The sequence below is a fragment of the Rhinopithecus bieti genome, unplaced genomic scaffold, assembly GCF_001698545.2.
Source record: "Rhinopithecus bieti isolate Rb0 unplaced genomic scaffold, ASM169854v2 scaffold_9690, whole genome shotgun sequence".
NCBI lineage: Eukaryota > Metazoa > Chordata > Mammalia > Primates > Cercopithecidae > Rhinopithecus > Rhinopithecus bieti.
The window spans coordinates 2003271-2023703 of NW_016806622.1; the positions used below are offsets into that span (position 1 = coordinate 2003271).

General features: G+C 37.6%; 1 protein-coding gene and 1 long non-coding RNA gene across 6 annotated transcripts in view; one reads left to right on the plus strand and one right to left on the minus strand.

Annotated features, from left to right (window-relative positions):
* The window catches only part of LOC108532818 (uncharacterized), a 63996-nt gene that overhangs the window by 26622 nt on the left and 16941 nt on the right, over positions 1-20433 (plus strand). The window lies entirely within an intron of this gene.
* Positions 1-20433, minus strand: part of NFKB1 (nuclear factor kappa B subunit 1) — a 124348-nt gene that overhangs the window by 23265 nt on the left and 80650 nt on the right. For all 5 annotated transcript variants that reach the window (XM_017877089.1, XM_017877088.1, XM_017877086.1 and 2 more), the window contains exons 7-12: positions 16913-17076; positions 14918-15076; positions 13349-13453; positions 11066-11157; positions 9267-9405; positions 407-550 (exon numbers count right to left, since the gene is read on the minus strand). In XM_017877089.1, the coding sequence (XP_017732578.1) occupies positions 407-550; positions 9267-9405; positions 11066-11157; positions 13349-13453; positions 14918-15076; positions 16913-17076 (803 nt within the window). The remainder of the gene's footprint in view (positions 1-406; positions 551-9266; positions 9406-11065; positions 11158-13348; positions 13454-14917; positions 15077-16912; positions 17077-20433) is intronic.

Sequence of the window (20433 nt, forward strand, 5' to 3'; positions counted from 1 at the left end):
TTATGTATTTTCAAATTTTCTACAATGTATTATATATAGATGTTTAATATATAGCTATATTGTAGTACGTATGATACAAAATTTTTTCAATGTTTCCAAACAAAAACAAGACAACCATGTCAAAAAACATAAAAGAGAAATATACTAAAGTGTTTAGGGAGGTACTCATTAAAAATTGGCTTTGGGGTACCTTTTTTCTTCTTAAGGGCTTTTGAGATTACCTACATATTGTAAAATGAACATGGATTTCTTTGAAAAATAAATTGACATTTGTCAGGAAATTTTAATTAATATGCTCAATAATATCATAGCCACTCAACTCACAGACATGCTCAGAAACCAAAGAAAAGAAAATTCTACCCTCTCCTATATGAAAAAGTTTTAGAAAGAATAGGTGTTTTTGTACCTGGCCCTGTACTTCCAGTGCCCCCTCCTCCACCGCCACTACCAAACATGCCTCCGCCTCCAGCTCCAGCGCCACTCCCACCGCCGAAACTATCCGAAAAATTGGGCATGAGCTTCTGCCGTTTCCTCTGTACTTCTTCTTTATCTGTATTTAAAGGAAGAGAAACCAGAGGAGAAAAGATTGATTCGGTCCCACCACTAGCCACAGAAAGACCACTGATTCTAATAGTATTTTTAAACATCTTAAAGGGAAATAGAAAGCACTCAAAGAGGAAGAGATGCTAAATTTCAAGAAGCATTATATTTATTCCAATGGGTATGAATGCTAAAAGCTAGTTCCAGAGAGACCACAGAGCAGTACACACCCAAATCCACTCTACAACAGTTTCTTCAGTCCCCAGTGTTGTTAAAATTAGTGAAATATTTGATTGTCCATCAAAAATATACTGAAGATACTGAATAAAAAAATTATTGACCCTTTTGCTTGGTCACACAAAATAACTCATTAATAAGTTAACATTTATTATACATCTACAATGAGCTAAATGTTGGAAATAAAAAAAAGCATGACATAATGTCTTTGCTGTCAAGAACCCTCCAACATAATTTTAAGATAGTGGGGGAAAGACTTAGTGAGACAGCACTATAACACTACATACATTAAATTCATGGTGCAGATCAGTGTTCTAGGAGTTTCAGGAAAACCTTTTAGGAGGTCACTGAGGGATGGGAAATTCAGGAAAGGCTTCTCAAAATCAATTTTATATAAGAAGAGGAAAAAGGAAGATGTTCTGGGAAGGGGATATGGAGGAAAACAATAATGAAGGAAAGACGTACACGGGGCGCTTATGAGAACAGTAGTAGATAAGTTTGGCTGAAGTGAAAGTTTAGTACAGGCATGCCTCTGAGATATTAAAAGGTTCAGTTCCACATTACTGCAATAAACCAAGTCACATGATGTTTTTGGTTTCCCAGTACACAAAAAAATTATGTTTACACTCTACTATAGGCTATTAAGTGTGCAACAGAATTATGTCTTAAAAAGAAGCAATGCACATATCTTAATTAAAAACACTTTATTGCTAAAACAGGCTAACAATCACCTGAGCCTACAGCAGGTTGTAATCTTTGTACTGGTGGATGGTCTTGCCTCAGTGTTGATGGCTGCTGACTGATGAGGGTGTTGGCGACTGAAGGCTGGGTGGTTGTGGCAATTTTTAAAAATAAGACAACAATGAAATTTGTTGAAGTCTGTCAATTGACTCTTTCTTTCACAAATATTTCTCCATAGTATATAATGCTGTTTGACAGCATTTTATCCACAGTTTTAACTTCCTTCCACACGAGGGTCAATTCTTTCAAACCCTGCTGCTGCTTTATTAAGTTTAAGGAATATTCTAAATTATTATCATTTCAACAATGTTCACAGCATCTTCTCCAGGAGTAGATTCTATCTCAAGAAACTACTTTCTTTGCTCATCCATAAGAAACAATTCCTATCCATGAAAGTTAAATCATGAGCAGCAGTTCAGTCCCATCTTCAGGCTCCACTTCTCATTCTCATTCTCTTGCTATTTCCACCACATCTGCTGTTACTTCCTCCACTGAAGCCTTGAATCCCTCAGTGTCACCCATGAGGGCTGGAATCAATTTATTCCAAATTCTTATTCATGTAGATATTTTGACCTCCTTCAATGAATCACAAATGTGCTTAATGGCATCTAGAATGGTAAATCCTTTCCGCAGGGTTTTCAATTTACTTTGCCCAGATTCATCAGAGTAATCACTATCTATGGCAGGTACAGCCTTACAGAATGTATTTCTTAAACAATAAGACTGAAAGCCAAAATTACTTTTTGATCCATGGGCTGCAGAATGGCTGTTAGTAGGCATGAAAACATCCCCTTCAGAGCTCTTGGGTGACCGGGTGCATTGACAATGAGCACTACCATTTTGAAAGGAATCTTTTTTTTTTTTTTTTTTCCTCAGAGCAGTAGGTCTCAACAGTGGGTTTAAAAATATTCAGTATACCATGCTGTAAACAGATGTGCTGTCATCCAGGTTTTCTTGTTCCATTTACAGAGCAAAGGCAGAGTAGATTTAGCATAATTCTTAAGAGCTCTAGGATTTTTCAGAATGATAAATGAGCACTGGCTTCAATTTAAAGTCACCAGCTGCATTAACTCTTAACAAGAAAGTCAGCTTTTTTTTTTTCTTTTTCTTTTTTTTTTTGAGACAATGCCCAGGCTGGAGTGCAGTGGTGCAATCATAGCTCACTGCAGCCTTGACCTTTTGTGTTCAAGTGATCCTCCCACCTCAACCTCCTGAGAGTCAGCCTGTTTTTAAAAGCTTTGAAGCCAGGCATTTTTACATCTTCTCTCTAGTTATGAAAGTCCTAGATGGCATCTTCTTCCAAGGGAATGTTGTTTCTTGTACACTGAAAATCTGTTTGGTGTGGCTACCTTCATCAATTTTCTTAACTAGATCTCCTGGATAACTTGCTGCAGCTTCTCTGTTAGCATTCGTTGCTTCACCTTGCACTTTTATGTTACAGAGATGGCTTCTCTTTTAAACCTCATGAACCAACAACCTCTGCTAGCTTTCAACTTTTTTTCTGCAGCTTCCTCACCTCTCTAAGCCATCATAGAATTGAAGAGAGTTAAGGCCTTGCTCTGGATTAGGCTTTGGTAAAAGGGAATGTTGTGGCTGGTTTGATCTTCTACTCAGACCACTAAAACCTTCATATCAGTAATAAGGTGGTTGTGCTTTCTTATCATTTGTGGGTTCACTAGAGTAGCACTTATAATTTCCTTCAAGAAATGTTCTTTTGCATTCTTGGCTAACTGGCACAAGAGGCCTAGCTTTGGGCTTATCTCAGCTTTTGACACGCCTTCCTCACTGAGCTTAATCATTTTTGGCTTTTGAATTCAAGTGAGAGGTGTGACTTTTCCTTTCACTTGAACACTTGGTGGCCACTGTAGGGTTATTAACTGGCCTAATTTCCATATGGTTGTGTGATAGGGAATAGGGAAGCCTGAGGAGAGGGAGAGAGATGCAGGAATGGCCAGTAAGAAGAGCAGTCAGAACACACACAACATTTATCGATTAAGTTTGCCATCTTATATGGACACTATCTGTGGTACCCCAAAACATCAAAGATCACTGTTCACAGACCACCATAACAGATATAATAGTCATGGAAAAGTTTCAAATATTGAGAGAATTACCAAAATGTGACATAGAGACATAAAGTGAGTACATGCTGTGGGAAAAATGGCACCAATAGACTTTCTTGACACTATTGCCACAAACCTTCAATTTGTAAAAATCACAGTATCTGCAAAGTACAATGAAACAAGGTATGACTGTATAAGGAATTCTTGAGAAATGGGACAACACTGTGAAGCACCTGGAGAATGAACTTATATGCAAGAAAGCCGCTGAATGTTTTTGAACAGGGAAATAGGATGGTATTTTAGGAAGTTCATCTTTTACTTGTGTGTGGGACATACTAAAGAGTCAAATTGAGAGGCAGAGACAGTGCAGACATAAGTGATGGAGGCCCATTCCTTAGTGGTCACCATGGTAATAAAAATGGGGTAGAGGCCAGAAACACAGTAAACGAGGGGTGTGTAACCTCTGGTGACTGATAAGATATGGGGGGCTAAAAGTCTAAGACCACTATTTGACTACAGTACAGTGATGCCCTCTGAGACTTTTGATTGTCTTTTTTTCTTTTTGTTTGTTTTGTTTTCATCTTTCTGTTTCTCACTATCTGTGCTTCTCACCAGCCCCAATGCCCTTTTGAGTTCCGTCACTGCCTATGTGGTGTTGCTGTGTTCTCGTTTCTTCTTTCTGTTTCCCTTTCTTTCTCTTCTTTTCTATCATAGATTTTGTTTTCTTTCTTCTCTTTTTTGGGCTGGAACAGTTAAGGGGTTTTATTTCATTTTTTCAAATTAAATAAAATCAATGAGGTATTCTTTTTTTGATCAGGAGCTGAATGCTTAACAATTGTTCTATTTCTGATTCTTCAGTGTCAGTTTTGTCATGCTTATGTTCAGAAAGATCTTCGATTATTTCTAATTCTGTGGTTGTTTCAGTCACCTTAGGGCTAGAAAGAAGGTCGCTGTTTACTGATTATCTCAGGGTCGCTGTTTACTGATTATCTCATGATCATCTAACTGCAGTTGAAAGATGAAGCACGGGAAAGTGGGGTAACAAAGTACGCTTTAATAGTTATTCAAAAGCTGAACATGTCCAGACTTCCTAGGAAAAAAAAAAAAACCAAGGTTGCCAAATTTTGAGAAAATATGCTTCTACTAGAAGGGGGATGACCTTGAAGTGGAGAAACTTTAAAGACTTCCTTATCAAATATTTTTAGATTCAGATTTATAATTTCCCCATCAGTTATAACTAATTTACAGCTATACTCATGACTGTTCACTGCAGACATATGAAACACAAGAGGGAAGCAGGCAACTTATTTATCTTCAGAAATAAATGTTATCTATTGACATGGATTCCAGCAAAGAGACTAGTTAGTATTTTCTATGTATTCCTTTTACCTTTTAAAGCAGACAGATATTTATTGGCTGTATTTCACTGTAAAATGGGAATTTTAAAGGCAAGATTCCAATGACAAGAAACTGATACAGAACATTCCACATAAGCTTTATAAAAGAACCCGCTGTCTGAATCTCCACAGAATTGAATATGGAGACGTTCACACTCCATGTTCAGGGGATTATTTATCCTTGCAGTCTGTTTTTGACAATGGCACCATGGGATGTACTATGAAACATCAACCTATTTTAGAAGGAACCGAAGCCGCCACTTACTACAAGTTCTCCTTTTGCAGGAGAGGAAACTGAAGCTAGGAAGGGTTAGGTGGCTTATCTGAGGTCAGAACAGAGTCAAGATCAGTCTCAAAGTGCAGTAATGTTTTCATTATGTTAGGCTGTCATTCTTTTGAAAACACTCCAAAATAGTTTTGTGTAATAATAACCAATGACTTTAATAATCAGTGACTTCACATAATAGTTGATGACTATAATAGTTTAATTCACAAATATAGATAATCTCCCAGTGTTTGCTACCTATTCTTGTGCATGTGCCTTAAAAGTACCTCATTCTCACTTTTCAAGTTTTAGTTTACCAGTAAAGGTGCCTGCATTTATCTTGGCCATACCTTTCATAATTTAAAGATTATGATTCTGTTTATCCCTAATTTCCATCTTCCAGATTGAAAAATCATTATGGTCTTTTTTTTTTGCTTTGTACAGCAGTTCCTCAACTATCTTCCTTCCTTGCCAATCATCCTTCTCTTGATTATTTCAGTTGTCTCCCCTGGACCCAACCATCTCCAATAAGTTTTTGTGAAGTACAATGTCGATGACCATAGAGGATGCAGAGCTCAGGGCTGGTTCTGTATAATGTTTTATATTTATGTCTAACATCTTACCTGATGATAATCAACATATTACCAGCTTTACAGATGAGGACAGCAGCTTGGCTGGTAAATCAATAAGTCAGTACACAGATACTTAATGAGCATTTTCTATGCAACCTATATTGTTCTAGATGGCCTACGACCTAAAGAAGATTCTTTGTACTTGGGGTGGTAGGAAGACAATAGACCCATAAATAAATAGATAAGACAAGTTTACATATTGATAAAAATAATGAAGAATATAAAATTAGGCAATGAGATAGAGAATGACTACAGAGACCAGGGGTAAGGGAAAGTGTGTTCAATGACTTCTGAGAAATGTATACAATGTTTCCCTGGGTTGTATAGTTTGGATCCAAATTATCTACTTCAAGGCTAAATGGCCTACTACTTTTCTGACCAGTTACATTGCCTGGCCAGATTATTTCTCCTTGGTCCTATTATCTTGAGTTTTTACAATCCAGAAGGTTTCCACAGAATAAAGTAATTTGTTGTCCTCGTATATATATGTTGTCCATTCTTTCCTTCAGAACTCAATGGGTAAGTATTTCTCCAGATAGTTCTTACACTTTGTATTGTATGAAGCTTTTAATCAGTGACAGCCTGGAAGATATGTGCATGAAGCATACAGGTGCAATTTTGAACTTTCAGGTGACCCCATTCTCTAATCCCAGCATCAAATAGTTCCTACTATGATAAGAAACCATTAATCACCTGAACATGCCCCTGCTATAACATACTTTTCCGAGGCATAGATACCACTGGGAAAGGGAGACAGGCAGACTAGATACCAACCTAAGCTTTAAATGTTTCTAGGTTCATACACACACAGGTAACCTGGGTTTTCTTTCTTCATGATTCTCTGTGCTAGCAAAATCTGACATTATTTGAAGACATATTTCTGGAGAAGAAATCTATTTTTTTCCTCAGAAAGTCTAAAAAATTATTCATATTTTTCTTCTGTGTCTACTTTTAAAGAAGGGTTTAAATTAAAGCAGTGATTTTCACATCATTTTGTGTAGGCAGAAGCATTCAAAAGACCTCCAGCAGCTCTTGGTAGGGAAGTGAGGAGAGGTGGGACAGCCTCTTGGAAGGCCAAGCTGGCAGGGCCCTTCACCCCTATTTTAACCAAAGCCTACCAGGTCCATACACTGGGATTTTGTATGAAATCTCATGTGAAGGAAGAAAAGTTATTGTGCTGACAATGTTTTCAAACCACCAGGATATAGAATACACTACAAATGTGACCAAACAATGAAGAGGCCACAACCTCAGAAAAGAAACAAGAACTTGCAGAACCGTTTTCTAAACGCTCCTGTGGCAGCACAAATTCTAGGAAAGGAAAGCCCTCTTCAAAGATTACCTATCACATCTTGCTCTCACAGGAGCCAACACCCACCCATGTGGCTTGTTGCTGCTGCACCTTTGCGGTTTCCAACCTCAGCAAGGATCTGGGTGCCCCGTGGCAATCATTTTACTGACCTCCCTTCCCAGTCTCACTTCCCTCCAACTGAGGGGTTTCTAATTTTGTTTATGCCACAGCCCCTTCTGCAGTCTGGTGAACTCTATGGATCTCTTCTCAGAATCATGGTTTTCAGTACGTAAAATACAAAACAGGATTTCAAAAGAAGCTGATGATATTAAAGTACATTTCTATTCACAGACTCTTTGGGGGTCAGTGGACTCTAGGTTAAGAAATACCTTTGAATGGTGACTTGGTGCCTGTTGTATCTCGTTTTGAGATGATTCTAATGCTAAATTTCTCACCCTGTCCTCTCTTGAGTTCCAGTTCTGCCTTTTGATCTGCCTACTAAGAACTTACACTTGACTTTCCCACAGGGACCTAAAATATAACATGTTTTACTCTGAGTTCCCTCTTTTCCCACCCAAATCTACTTTTGCTCCCTTGTTCCTTTCATCAAGTCAACCACATCACAAACTTCCTGGTCAAGGAGTCTTAGACCCATCCATGACTCCCTGTCTCTCCTACATCTCCAACCTGTAGGCCCTCTTGACAGTATCACCGTGCTCTCTCTTGAGTCCACCATCTCCTTTCATTCCTGGCACTAGGACCTTTACTAACTTCACCGTTTCTCACTTGGATTCTTGCATTACTCTTCTGACTCATCATCTGCCTCCTAAATGGTACTCTTAGTGGTGACATAAAGAAGTCAAGAGCCATCATTCCAAACCTAGGCGGGCCTGGCTATCCCTCTCCAGAATTAATGCAAAATTCTTAAGCTGCCACTCACAGCCCTCTTTAGCCTGGCCCTGGCCTTCCTCACCTACATTGGCCTTCATGTCCATCTCAGCACTAAACACTTGTTTCCCTCTGCATAAATGCTAACTGTGTTTACCTCTCTCTTTAAGCTCCTCAAGTAACCTAAGCCTAGAGAACACTTTCCTTCTCCATTTAACACCCAACTGCTGAAACACACCCCAAATGTTAAGGGCCAAATGTTATCTCCTTGATGAAGCCTTCTTTTTGGAGGCTGCTTTAGAATAAAGGGACCAAGGGCTCTCTCTTCAACATTCTCATATATTTTTATGGATGCTTCACTTTTCGTACTTATTAAACTCATAATTTACATTATAACTATTTAAGAAAACTGTGAGTGCCCTTTCTTAAAGCATCTTTTGTGAGAGAAAGAATGATGCCTTACTCATTTTCATAGTTTTGCAGTGCATGTTGGCCAAGTTTTCTGTTCCACCGCCTGAGGCTGGTTGACTGACTGGCTGATTCTCCTAAAGAGCAAGCCTGAGTTTTTCATCTCAGCTGCTTGAACTCTGAGTCAGTCAAGAAATGTTAGATTCTCAAATTCAAAGACAAATTCTCAACGTCTAAATCTCATATAAGCTTGGTGGAAATAACATTATTTTAAAAAGTTGGACTAATTCCGTGACCTCAGAAGAATATACTACTGTCCGTTCTAAAAATAAGCACTGTGGACCCAGGGACCTGTTACTAGGAAGCTGTTCAAAGGAGGTGACTAACTGATCTCTTCTAATTAGCTTGTCCTCCTCTCAGAACAAGTACAATGGCCAGACACGGAAGCTCAAGCCTATAATTCCAGCACTTTGGGAGGCCAAGACCAGAGGACTGCTTAAGGCCAGGAGTTTAAGGCCAGCCTGGACAATGTAGGAAATCCTCGTTTCTATTAAAAGTAAAAAAAAAAAAATTTAGCCTGGCATGGTGGTGCACACCTGTAGTCCCAGCTACTTGAGATGCTGAGGCAGGAGGATTGCTTGAGGCCAGGAGTTCAAAGTTGCAGTGAGCTATGACTGCACCATTGCACTCCAGCCTGGGCAACAAGAGTCAGACTCTGTTTCAAAAAGATAAATAAATAAAATAAAATAAAATAAAATAAAATAAAATAAAAAATGAGCATAAGATTTTAAACAACTGACTTACCTTTGATTTCAGGATAGTAGAGGAAAGGTTTTGGTTCACTAGTTTCCAAGTCAGATTTCCTCCGAAGCTGTACGAACACAGAGGCTGGTTTCGTAATATTAACATCTTTATACTTTGGAGTTTTGAAGACGATGGCAAACTGCAGGATACAAAGAACCACATGTTGGTGTAGGATGACATTTTTTTTTTTTTTTTGCAGTAATGCTACTCATTAAACACATTCCTTATGCTTTATATCCAATGTTTAGACACAGTGTACTAAAAAACAGTGTCCTGGAGAAAGTTCCAAACTCAGAATTCTATACCAATACATTTTTATGAAATTGCTACTGTAAAATCAAAATACAATGCTGTGCTAATGTACTACCAATCTTTATTATTTCATTTGTCTTATATTTCGGATGTCTTCTAGTTGTAAATATCATGCTTATAAAATTCACTGCATATACTTTCTTCTCTTCCAAAACAGCCTTAAAAGCCTCCAAGATTATTTATAGCAACATCAGAAAGACTGGGTATGGAAAGAGAGAGATGGCTACAGGCCAGTGATGAAGAGAAGAAACTAAACATTGCTTACATTGGCATCATAACACATTAGTTCTTGGTGGTATGTTAGGGATTTTAGCATTTTTCAGTTTGAATGTTGACTATGTAATATATTCACAGGGTTAAAGATTTTGTAAAATATAAAAAAGCATACAGTGGTATTCTCTTTGACATTCTTGTTCCCCATCCATGCAGTTCCTACAGTGTACCAGCCAGTGGTAAATACTGTTATTAATTTCTTAGGTATCCTTCCAGAATTTCTTTATGCATGAACATAGAATCATTTCTACATGCATTTTGTTCTACACCCATCTTTTAAAATATTTTAACACTGTATAATTGAGAACTTTCTTTATTAGTTCACAGAGTACTCATTATTTTGAATAACTATATGATATTTCATCAAAAGGATAGACCATAACTTAACTGGTCACTTATTGATGAATATTTGGATTGTTTCCAATTTTTTGTTAACATAATACTTTTCAATTACTTGTAAATAGGAGAATAATCATTAAAGTGGGGGCTCAGCATTGTCATCTCTTAGTCATTTAGTTGCCACTGGGAAATCTTCATTTAACAGGACGACATCAGCTTCAATTAGAAGATGACTCCTAGAACAGCCTTTTAACAGGTCTCATCATAATTACTTTGGTAGAACACTAAAAACATTTTCACTACAGGACCTGTGGGGCACTGTCTTATGGGTTAGGGGATTAGGCACCAAGTTAAATATCTTGCCAACATCTCAGAGCAAACGATCTAACAGAACCTTGCCCATAACTCCACAGTAGGTAACTTTTTTGGATGACCTGCATGAGTCTTCAAAACAGTACTGTTTTATGGAAGTTATATATTTATGATTTTTCCTTTTTATAGATGGAAGCTAAGTACTAAATTTCAACAAGGCAGAAAGTGTAAAATGATGATAATAATATGAATCATGCCTATAATTCCAGCATTTTGGGAGGCCAACGTAGGATAATCGCTTAAGCCCAGGAGTTCAAGACTAGCCTGAGCAAAATGGCAAGACACCACCTCTACAAAAAAAATAAAAATGACAAAACTAGCTGGGCATGGTAGCATGCCTGTAGTCCCAGATATTTGGTAGGTTGAGACAGGAGGATCCCCTGAGCCCAAGAGTTGGGGGATACAGTGAGCTGTGATTGTACCACTGCACTTCAGCCTGGGTGTCAGAGTGAGATCCCATCTCTAAAAATAATAAGGATTAATAATAATAATAAATCACTTACTTGTCTATGAACATCTGTGGGGGAAAAATCTCCAAATCCTTCCCAGACTCCGCCATTTTCCTCCTCTTCATAAAATCGAATCTGGATGTCATCTGCAAACAATCACATTGAAGTGTGTAATTTCACGTAGTGTAATAATATTTATAAACATGCTGAAAAATAAAACTGGTTTACTATTCTACCTACTATCTATTTACTTTTAAAAAACAAGATCAAAAGGTTAAATCTTTTAAAATCTTCACAAATCACTGTCTTTTTAAAATTATTTACCATAGTAATGTGCCCCAAGTTCCATTGACAATGAGAGAATACTAGATTTACCTAGTTAACCTGAATTTTCTTTTAATCTTTGACCTTACTGCTTCTCCATCCTTAAGCCAACCCTGAGAAACATGAAGGATGGTAGAAGAATATCAGAATCCCAAGAGGCAGTGCAATTCAATATATAGATGTACATAAAATAATTAACTTATATAAGTTTTACTATTAATATATGGCAGATGCTATTCTAAGTGCTTTATATATACACATATTAACTGATTTCATCCTCACCACAACTTTGTGGTGTAGACGTACTATTATTATCTTCACTTTGCAAAAGAGAAACTGGGGTCCAAAGAGGTTAAGTACTTGTCTGAGGTTGAACAGCTAGTACATGGAGGAACCAGGATTTGAACATGGACAGTATAATTTCAGAGTCCAGGCTCTTAACACACTATTAAACTGTCTCACTATAATAGTCTCTTAGTTCATACTGAGTAACTGGTTAAAATACTATAATGATCAGGTCCCTTCTAATTAAAATGCAATGCTTAAATTGCACACTCTAGTCATGGACTGTATTTACTTCTACAGACATGTGACAATATAACTTAGGTTGGCATCTTCCTGGCTTCAATTTCCATTTCATAGAAAGGGCCACACTGTTGACTTGTGAAACAAAGTTTTTATTTCTATTTAAGTAGAACTTTAGAAATACTAGGAATGGATAAAACATCTTATTATCTCCTTTGCCTTCAGGCAGGACTACACTGGACCTAGTTATTGAGATTCTTTAAGCCAAGTACGAGACATTTCTTACTAAGTCATTCCAATGTAATGATAATGACTAAGAATCTCATTTACAAATAAAGACACTCAGATTGTGTTTACTCACAGTATGTACACACAGGAATCTGGAAATGAGTATTACTTGGACAGAGTGGATTGGAAGAAGGCTGACACTAGTGTAGGCAGAGAAAGTGTAAACGTCTGTTTTTTGAGACAGGGTCTTGCTCTGTCATCTAGGCTGGAGTACAGCAGCATGACAATAGCTCACTACAGCCTCAAACTCCTGGGTTCAAGCGATCCTCCCACCTTGGCCTCCCAAAGTGCTGGGATTACAGGCATGAGCCACCATGCCTGGCCTGTAAATTTTTTTTGATAAAGTATGTATGTGTTTACTTCAAAATCTGATCCCATGTTTTCTGACTATATACCTCAGAGCACTTAATCTCACATGAGAATTTTTTAAAAAGCCACATGTCTTTTATTCATTTATTTTACTTATTTATATTTTCAGTTAGGTATTTACTTACTTTGAAAATGCTCACCTCGTAGTAAACAGATATTTATTATACTACACTTTCCAACTATCATTTTATTTAAAAAAAAATGAAGTTTGAGAAAATAACACATTTTCCTCAGCTTTTACCAATCTATCAATGTTGTAATGTATCTAATGAAAGATAAATGCCAAGAACCTTTCCTCAAAGGGAAAATTGTGAGAGAAATGAGCTTTGAGAAATTTCCCTGTATTCCCTGTTCTCCTTCCTTTTCTTAGTTAACATCACATCTGCGGAAGTGTTCAGAGAAGTTCTCTCAGTGTTATATAAAAACATTGCAAAATAAATAAGATCAACAATTTAATACTATGAAAAACATTATTTATTCTCTGCGTGTGTTTATATGTGTGTCAAGAATGGGCTACTATTTATTTTTGTTTAACAAAGTACAGATACTAATTTTAAAGTATAAAGATACTGAAAGTCGCTGATGATTATTATCACGATTTTCTTATTTCTCTTTACTTCTTTAGTAAATCTAAAAGTGAATTAGTTGACTTAAGAAAAATAACACAGACAACTTACATTTGGAAGAGGTAAAACATAAATGCTTTTTAAGACTTTTCTATGGCAGCAGAGGGACGTTTCTTGTCCACTGCTGAAATGTGACTCACAGACACACTCAGAATTGTAGTTCACCTCTTGAGATCAGAGATTAGAGATCAGAGAATGTATTTACCTTTCTGAACTTTGTCACAGAGAAGATAAATTTCCTCCCCTCCAGTCACACATCCAGCTGTCCTGTCCATTCTTACAATTTTCAAGTTGGATGCATTGGGGGCTTCTGTTCACAGACAAAAAACAACAATAACATGGTTAATCCTCAGCTCAACAAGCCAGTCCTTTAGGTAGGACCCTCCCCTTAGCACACATGACCAAAACAAAGCTTAAATATATGCTTTCACTAACAAAATAAATAAAACAAGAACGGCGTCTGAAGTTCTTGGAACATTTCTTGGGCATGGGTCACCAAAACAAATGAGGTAGAAAGCAATAGGTATTTGTTTCTCCCTCTAACACAGAGAGACTGATACAAAAAGAGAAAGAGCTTTTCTGATGTATTGGGAAGTACCAAGCTAACTGATTTCCGGCCTTTCGATGAGGTCAAGACTTTAATTCCAAATTTGTTTCCATGATTCTGCTATTATTCTATTTACAAGAGTCCTAAAAACTTTAGGAAAAGTACAGTTTTCTTAAACTACTTACTATTTTTTATTTTACAGGTAAGGAAAATGGGGATGTTATGTTTCTTTTCCCAAACTAAATTAGGATTCTGTGTGGTGAAGAGGCAAAACTTTCTTGTGGCAATAGCAAAAGCTTCCTTTTTTTTTTTTTTTCCTCCAACAGCTGCATTTTAAGGTGATTCTGTGGTATGAGTCTGTATCATTTTATAACCTTTCACTTCCCTTCATACTTGTTTAAATTAGAGAATTCAGTTAGTTGTTGTACTTGGAGCATGCAGTTTTCCACACATGCCAAATTCTATAAACTTTCAATGAGTCTGAGTACTATGCTTGCAGGCTCTTTGGAAACACCTGTCTTATCAATCCCATGCATAATCAAACAAGAAAGTTGCATGGTAAATGCTGAAGATTACTGTAAAACTCAAAAGTTCTAGGAACTATAAATTTATATATATATATACTTTTTGTGAGATGGGGTCTCACTATGTTGCTCATGCTGGGCTGAAACTCTGTATCTTCCCACCCCAGCCACCCAAGTAGGCAGGACTACAGGACATGATGCCTAACCCGGCTTGAAATAGGATTCGGAAGTCACATGCTATCTATGCTACTCATTCATTTAACTTCAAGTTTCTCTCTTGATAAAGCTAGTAACATATGGGCAAGAAAATAGGTAAGAATAATAGCTGTCTTTTATTAACTTCTTTCCAGAGCCCCCCCACCACCAAAGAAAATTGGGATTATTCTCCTTTCTAAAAGCATCAACCATGTATCTTTAAGTAAGACATTCATAAGTAAGAAGAGATGTACCATTTCATGCAAAAGACTAAAAAATGTACATCAAAGGAAAAAGAATTACATGTATTAAGCCCCTCTTAAAATATCTCATTTAACCTGGACATCAACCTTTCAAGCTAGATTTTCCTATTCACATTTTATAGATGATAAAGCTGAGGCTTAAAGTGATTAAGTTACCTTCCCCAGGACTCAGCTAGCAAGTAAATGGCAGGGCAAGGCTGGAAGTCTATTCTTGGTGTGCCCCCTGTTGGAAGTGAAGTACTCACTACTGTCATAGATGGCATCTGATACCACGGGTTCCAGGCGCCTTGTGAAGCTGCCAGTGCTATCCGGAAGAAAAGCTGTAAACATGAGCCGTACCACGCTGAGGTCCATCTCCTTGGTTTGCTGCAGAGCTGCTTGGCGGATTAGCTCTTTTTCCCGATCTAGGGCCATACAACACAGTCCATTCATGCCCAGGGAAGTGTGAACATTTAAAAGACCATGCTTTTATAAACCACAAATAATGCAAATTTACAATAAAAACCCATTTTCCTCTTTTGAAACTCTTCATATTGCTAATAAAATGTTAAAAACAGCCTCATTTATGTCATCCAATATGAAAGGCATCAAAGACCTCCATTTTCTCCGGATTACAGTAAAAACTCTCTTCCATGTATCAGATCACCTCCCTCCTCTCCTATCCTCCCTCCACCTTTCCCTTTTCTCTCTACAATAAGAGTTAAAGGCACACAGGATGTGATCGAATGGAACTGAATAACCCTACTAGGCACCAGCTATATTGAGACGTGTGCAAATTATTCCAAAAGCTGTTTGGGCACAGGGATTGAGCTCATTCCACAGTGCCAAGCAGAGAGCCTGGCACATAGTAGGTACTCAAAAACAACTTCTGAAGGAACTGAATGACTCAGTGACATCTTGTTTCTTCCCTCCTGCTGGAGTTTTCATGCTGATGGATATAGTCATAATTCAGCTATAATATCATAAAAGGTAGTGATTCAAGAGACAAGTACTACAAAAGAGCTACAAATGAAGTGATGTGGAATTTCAAAGGAGGACAGAGTTCAGAGGGCTTTGGAGCAGAAGAGGCATTTGCTCTGAATCTTGAAAAGATGGCAGAATTTGGATATATTCATATAAGAGAGTGGATAAAGGCATTCCAGGAAGAGGAGAGAGCAAACATAGAAAGAATGTGCAAAGACAGGGAAGTGAGAAATCATGGTGCTCCTACCAAGGAGTACAGTTTGACCTGAAGGGGCAAAATGGGAAACAGAGTTGGAAATGTAGCCTGGGGCCAGCTCTTGGGAGATCCAAAAAGCCAACTTACAGAATTTGGATTCTGTAGGCAACAGGGAGACACTGAGCAGTGACAAGATACAGAACTTAAGTAATATCTGTCTGGCTACAAGATGTAAACTCGATTAAAAGTGGGGAGGGATAGAGACCAGGGAGAAGACTACTATAAGTGCAACAACGAAAATGGAATGCAGTGTGGAATGCCAGAGAGCATGGAATGGCTGGACCACAGCCTTGCAGCACAGGTGAGGAGGGGGAGTCAGAGAGGATGGGAAGATTTTGAGTCTGGTTATTAGAAGATGGAGTATATTTAGTTGAAAACTGATAATCAGTTTTGAATCATGTGAGTATGAGATGATGACTGGAGGGCCAGAGTAAAGGACAAAACACAAAAGTAGAAATGGGGCAGGTGGTGGGACAGGGAATGGGGTTGAAAAAAAAATTTGAGAAAAGGCAAGAAATGGAAAATCATACCATTTTTCCGATAAAGATAACAGTTTATAACTTATCTGCAGAGCCCAAAGAAAGAAAAATGTCTTATAATAATGTGAGTTGGGGAAGGTAAAACAGAGGAGGTGTTCTTTGGACAAAGTCTTGAATTCTGCATTGGTTTTCAAGAGGGTGAAATGGAAATGGTGGGGTGTTTTTGGTAGAGGAAGACACATATAAAGGTATAAATATACCTCAGTTATTCAGAGAGCAGAGATGGCAAGAGGAGGATGCAAGGTGGGCTGGAGATGAGGCTGGAAAGGTGCTGGGGCCAGAGAAGGAGGGCTTTGTGGCTGTGGAGCCATAGGTTTTATCCTAGAAGTAGCAGGATGCCATCAAAAGTTTCTGAGCAGGGAAAGGTGACAGCAGTGTGGGGTAGAGACTGGAAGGGATGCAGATGAACATATAATTCATACAGATGAAAACCAAAGCCTGGACCCCTTGTGGAAGAGCAAGGCCAGGAGAATGATGCTTACCTCCCAACTGCCGGTCCCCTCCACCTTCTGCTTGCAAATAGGCAAGGTCAGGGTGCACCAAGAGTCCAGGATTATAGCCCCTTATACACGCCTCTGTCATTCGTGCTTCCAGTGTTTCAAATACTTTTTTCTTTGTCACATGAAGTATACCCAGGTTTGCGAAGCTGGAGAACAAACAGTAACAGCAGCAGCAACAACAACCAAGAGTTAGGCATTTAATGTATAGAGAATCGGGCTTCACTTGTAAATTTTAAAAAAATACACAGGCCCTCAAATGTTTTATACAAATCTCCTGGGGCTAGATGCATTTCAGAATTCAGTGTATTTTTGATGTTAGGCAATATATGGCATATACTGCTTATTACATAACACTCTAAGCAGGTCTGGGGTACACAATGTAGTCAAACACATTAGTATTTCTGCAGTGAAATATATAATTGGACTCACCAAATGGAAAAATAAAGACTATAAACAGCTACACGTCAGATCAGATTGGTTTTTACTACCAAATGAGTCTGCGATAAACTTGGAAAAATGTTTTGGTTTTCAGAGCTTATTTGACTTCCAAATTGTGATTAAGGGAGTGGGAGCATATGTGTCTATGTGTCTTAATGAGGAAGTCTTACTGGGTTCATTTTAAAGTATTTTCTATACAACTCTATATGGGAGTTGTATTAAAATTAAAATATAATACTAACACTTCTTAAGAATAAGAGGAGTATTATATTTGGAATGATTATTTTCCTTTTGAATCATCCTTGGGTTTCTGAATGGGATTTAAAGTCTACCTGTAATCTTATCTTCTCCTGAGTCATCTATAAGGTTGGAATTATTTATTACCATTAGAGTTGTCATCTAAATATACATGTAAACAGGGATGGAGAATCTTATATTTCATGAAGGCTACATATCTATAAAACAAAATATGTTGATAAGCTTAAAAGCAATTAAAATGATTTATAAGAAAATATATAAAATGTTCCAGCCATTTACTTTTGAAATTAAAGTGTATGAAACAAAGAAGTCTATTCAATAAATATAACAGGCAAACAAAAAAGGACTTTACCAAGGAGATTCATTCATTCAACAAATATTTATGCAGATCCTTATCAGTGCCAGGAAATGTCCTAGATGCTTTTGTCCACAGTAAAAGAATCTCTACCTTCACTGAATTTATATGCTAGTATGACAACGGAGAAGAAACAAAGAAGTAAATTATACAATACAATTTAGAAGGCAATAAGTGTTATCCAGAAAAATAAAGTAGGAATGAGGAACAGGAGAGGTACTAGAAAAAAGCATAACATTTTAAAGTAGGAAGAGGTCAGGAAGGACACTCAGTGAAAAGATGATAACTGAGCAAAAACTTGAAGGAAGTGATGGGGAGGACATGAACATATGAATGATGAAGGCAGCAAAAGGAACAGTAAGTGCAAAATTCCTGCGGTAGGACCACGCTGGTGTTTTCAAAACACAACAAAGGCAAGGTCAATGTAGCTGGAGTGAAATGAGCAAGCTGTCAGAAGAAAGTAAAGAATTCAGAGAGGTAAGCAGGGGGCCAGATCCTTTAAAGCCTTGTAAGCTTTCGTAAGGATTTTTTCCTCTAGCTTTTACTCAGAAAGAAAGAAAAAAAATTAGTAGAGAAAAGAAAGAGATTTCATGACAACTGAATTGAAGGCAAGAATGAACAAGCTAAGGTAGGAAGGTCAGATAAACTAGGGAAGAAAATAGGAGTTATAAGGCAGAATGAAGTGAGGCCCAGAGACAGAATAAGTCATGTGTTCAGGCAGACGAAAAAAAGTGGATAGCTAAGACACAGAACAGAAAATATACCACTAGAAAATAAGCTCCTTGAAGGCAGAGATGTCTAGTCCCTAGAACAATGCCTGACATATGAGTGTTTAAGTATCTGTTGATAAATGAATGCATGAATTAATACAGCACAGAAAAATATGCAACATGACATCTTTACATGCATAGAAGTATAAGCAGTTTTTCACAAACAATACCTCCATCTTTTGGCCTTTCAGCCTTATTCCCATATAGAACTTCCCTAACTGCAGGAAAACGGGGTTATCTCCTCGGAAACAGCAATGATAAACATCTGAGTAACACCTTACTCTTTACTGTCAATAATATGCTTTTCATGTATATTGCCTCATCTAGTCCCTGTGAGAAAACCATCATCCTTATTAATTTATTATGTGAATAATGAAGGATTTACTCTGGTTAACAAATGAAACAGTACAGAAGTCAGTCTTCTGCTTCAGGTAACGATAGAGTAAAACAGACTAGATTGAACCTTAAATATCTAAAATACATTGAAGAAATAGTTTTCAAACACTAGAAAACAGGCAGCACAGACAGTAATCTTAAAGGAAAATAAATAAGGTGAATCCTGTAATTACTCTGGCTTAATGCCTAGAAAGTCCCAGGCTGCAGCACAGGAAGGAGGAACCCCAATAGGGCCTGGCAGTCTCCAAGGTTGAGGAGACACAGTTAAACACTGGAGGAAGCCAAGGAGGCTAAAACTCACAAGCAGAGCACCAGAGAGGAAGAAACTTCAAACAGAGATACACTCAGAGACCACTGGAGTCTTCAGCTGAGTGCTGTGTGTGGGGAAAGTCTATCAAAGCTGGGAAAAGAACCACCATAGAGGTGGAGGCAGAAAAATTAACTGTAACATATAGGGCTGGAATAGTTCAAGAAATCTTGTAATACATGGAGCATCAAGTTGAAAATTCAGAAAGGTACTGCCTTAGTAATGATGTCAAATAAACCCTAGAGTAAAGGTTTCTCTGGTCTCTCTGACAAAGCTTAAAAGTAAGTTTAGAAAGAATCAGACTGTTCCCAAATATAACTTCATCCCAATCCTCAAACATTTAAAATCATACCAAAAAAAAAAAAAGGAATCCAGGACTCAATGCCACAAAATTCAAATTATCTGTCATCCAATAAAAAAATACCAGGCATGGAAAGAAACAGAAAAATAGTATGTCCTTAGAGACTTACAAAGAGACTTAGACTCCCATACAATAATAATGGGAGACTTTAACAACCCACTGTCAACATTAGATCAACGAGACAGAAAGTTAACAAGAATATCCAGGAATTGAACTCAACTCTGCACGAGGTGGACCTAATAGACATCTACAGAACTCTCCACCCCAAATCAACAGAATATACATTCTTCTCAGCACCACATCACACTTATTCCAAAATTGACCACATAGTAGAAAGTATAGCACTCCTCAGAAATTATAATAAACTGTCTCTCCATCACAGAAATTATAATAAACTGTCTCTCAGACTACACTGCAATCAAACTAGAACTTAGGACTAAGAACCTCAATCAAAACCACTCAACTACATGGAAACTGAATAACCTGCTCCTGAATGACTGCTGGGTACACAATGAAATGAAGGCAGAAATAAAGATGTTCTTTGAAACCAATGATAACAAAGATACAACATACCAGAATCTCTGGGACACATTTAAAGCAGTGTGTAGAGGGAAATTC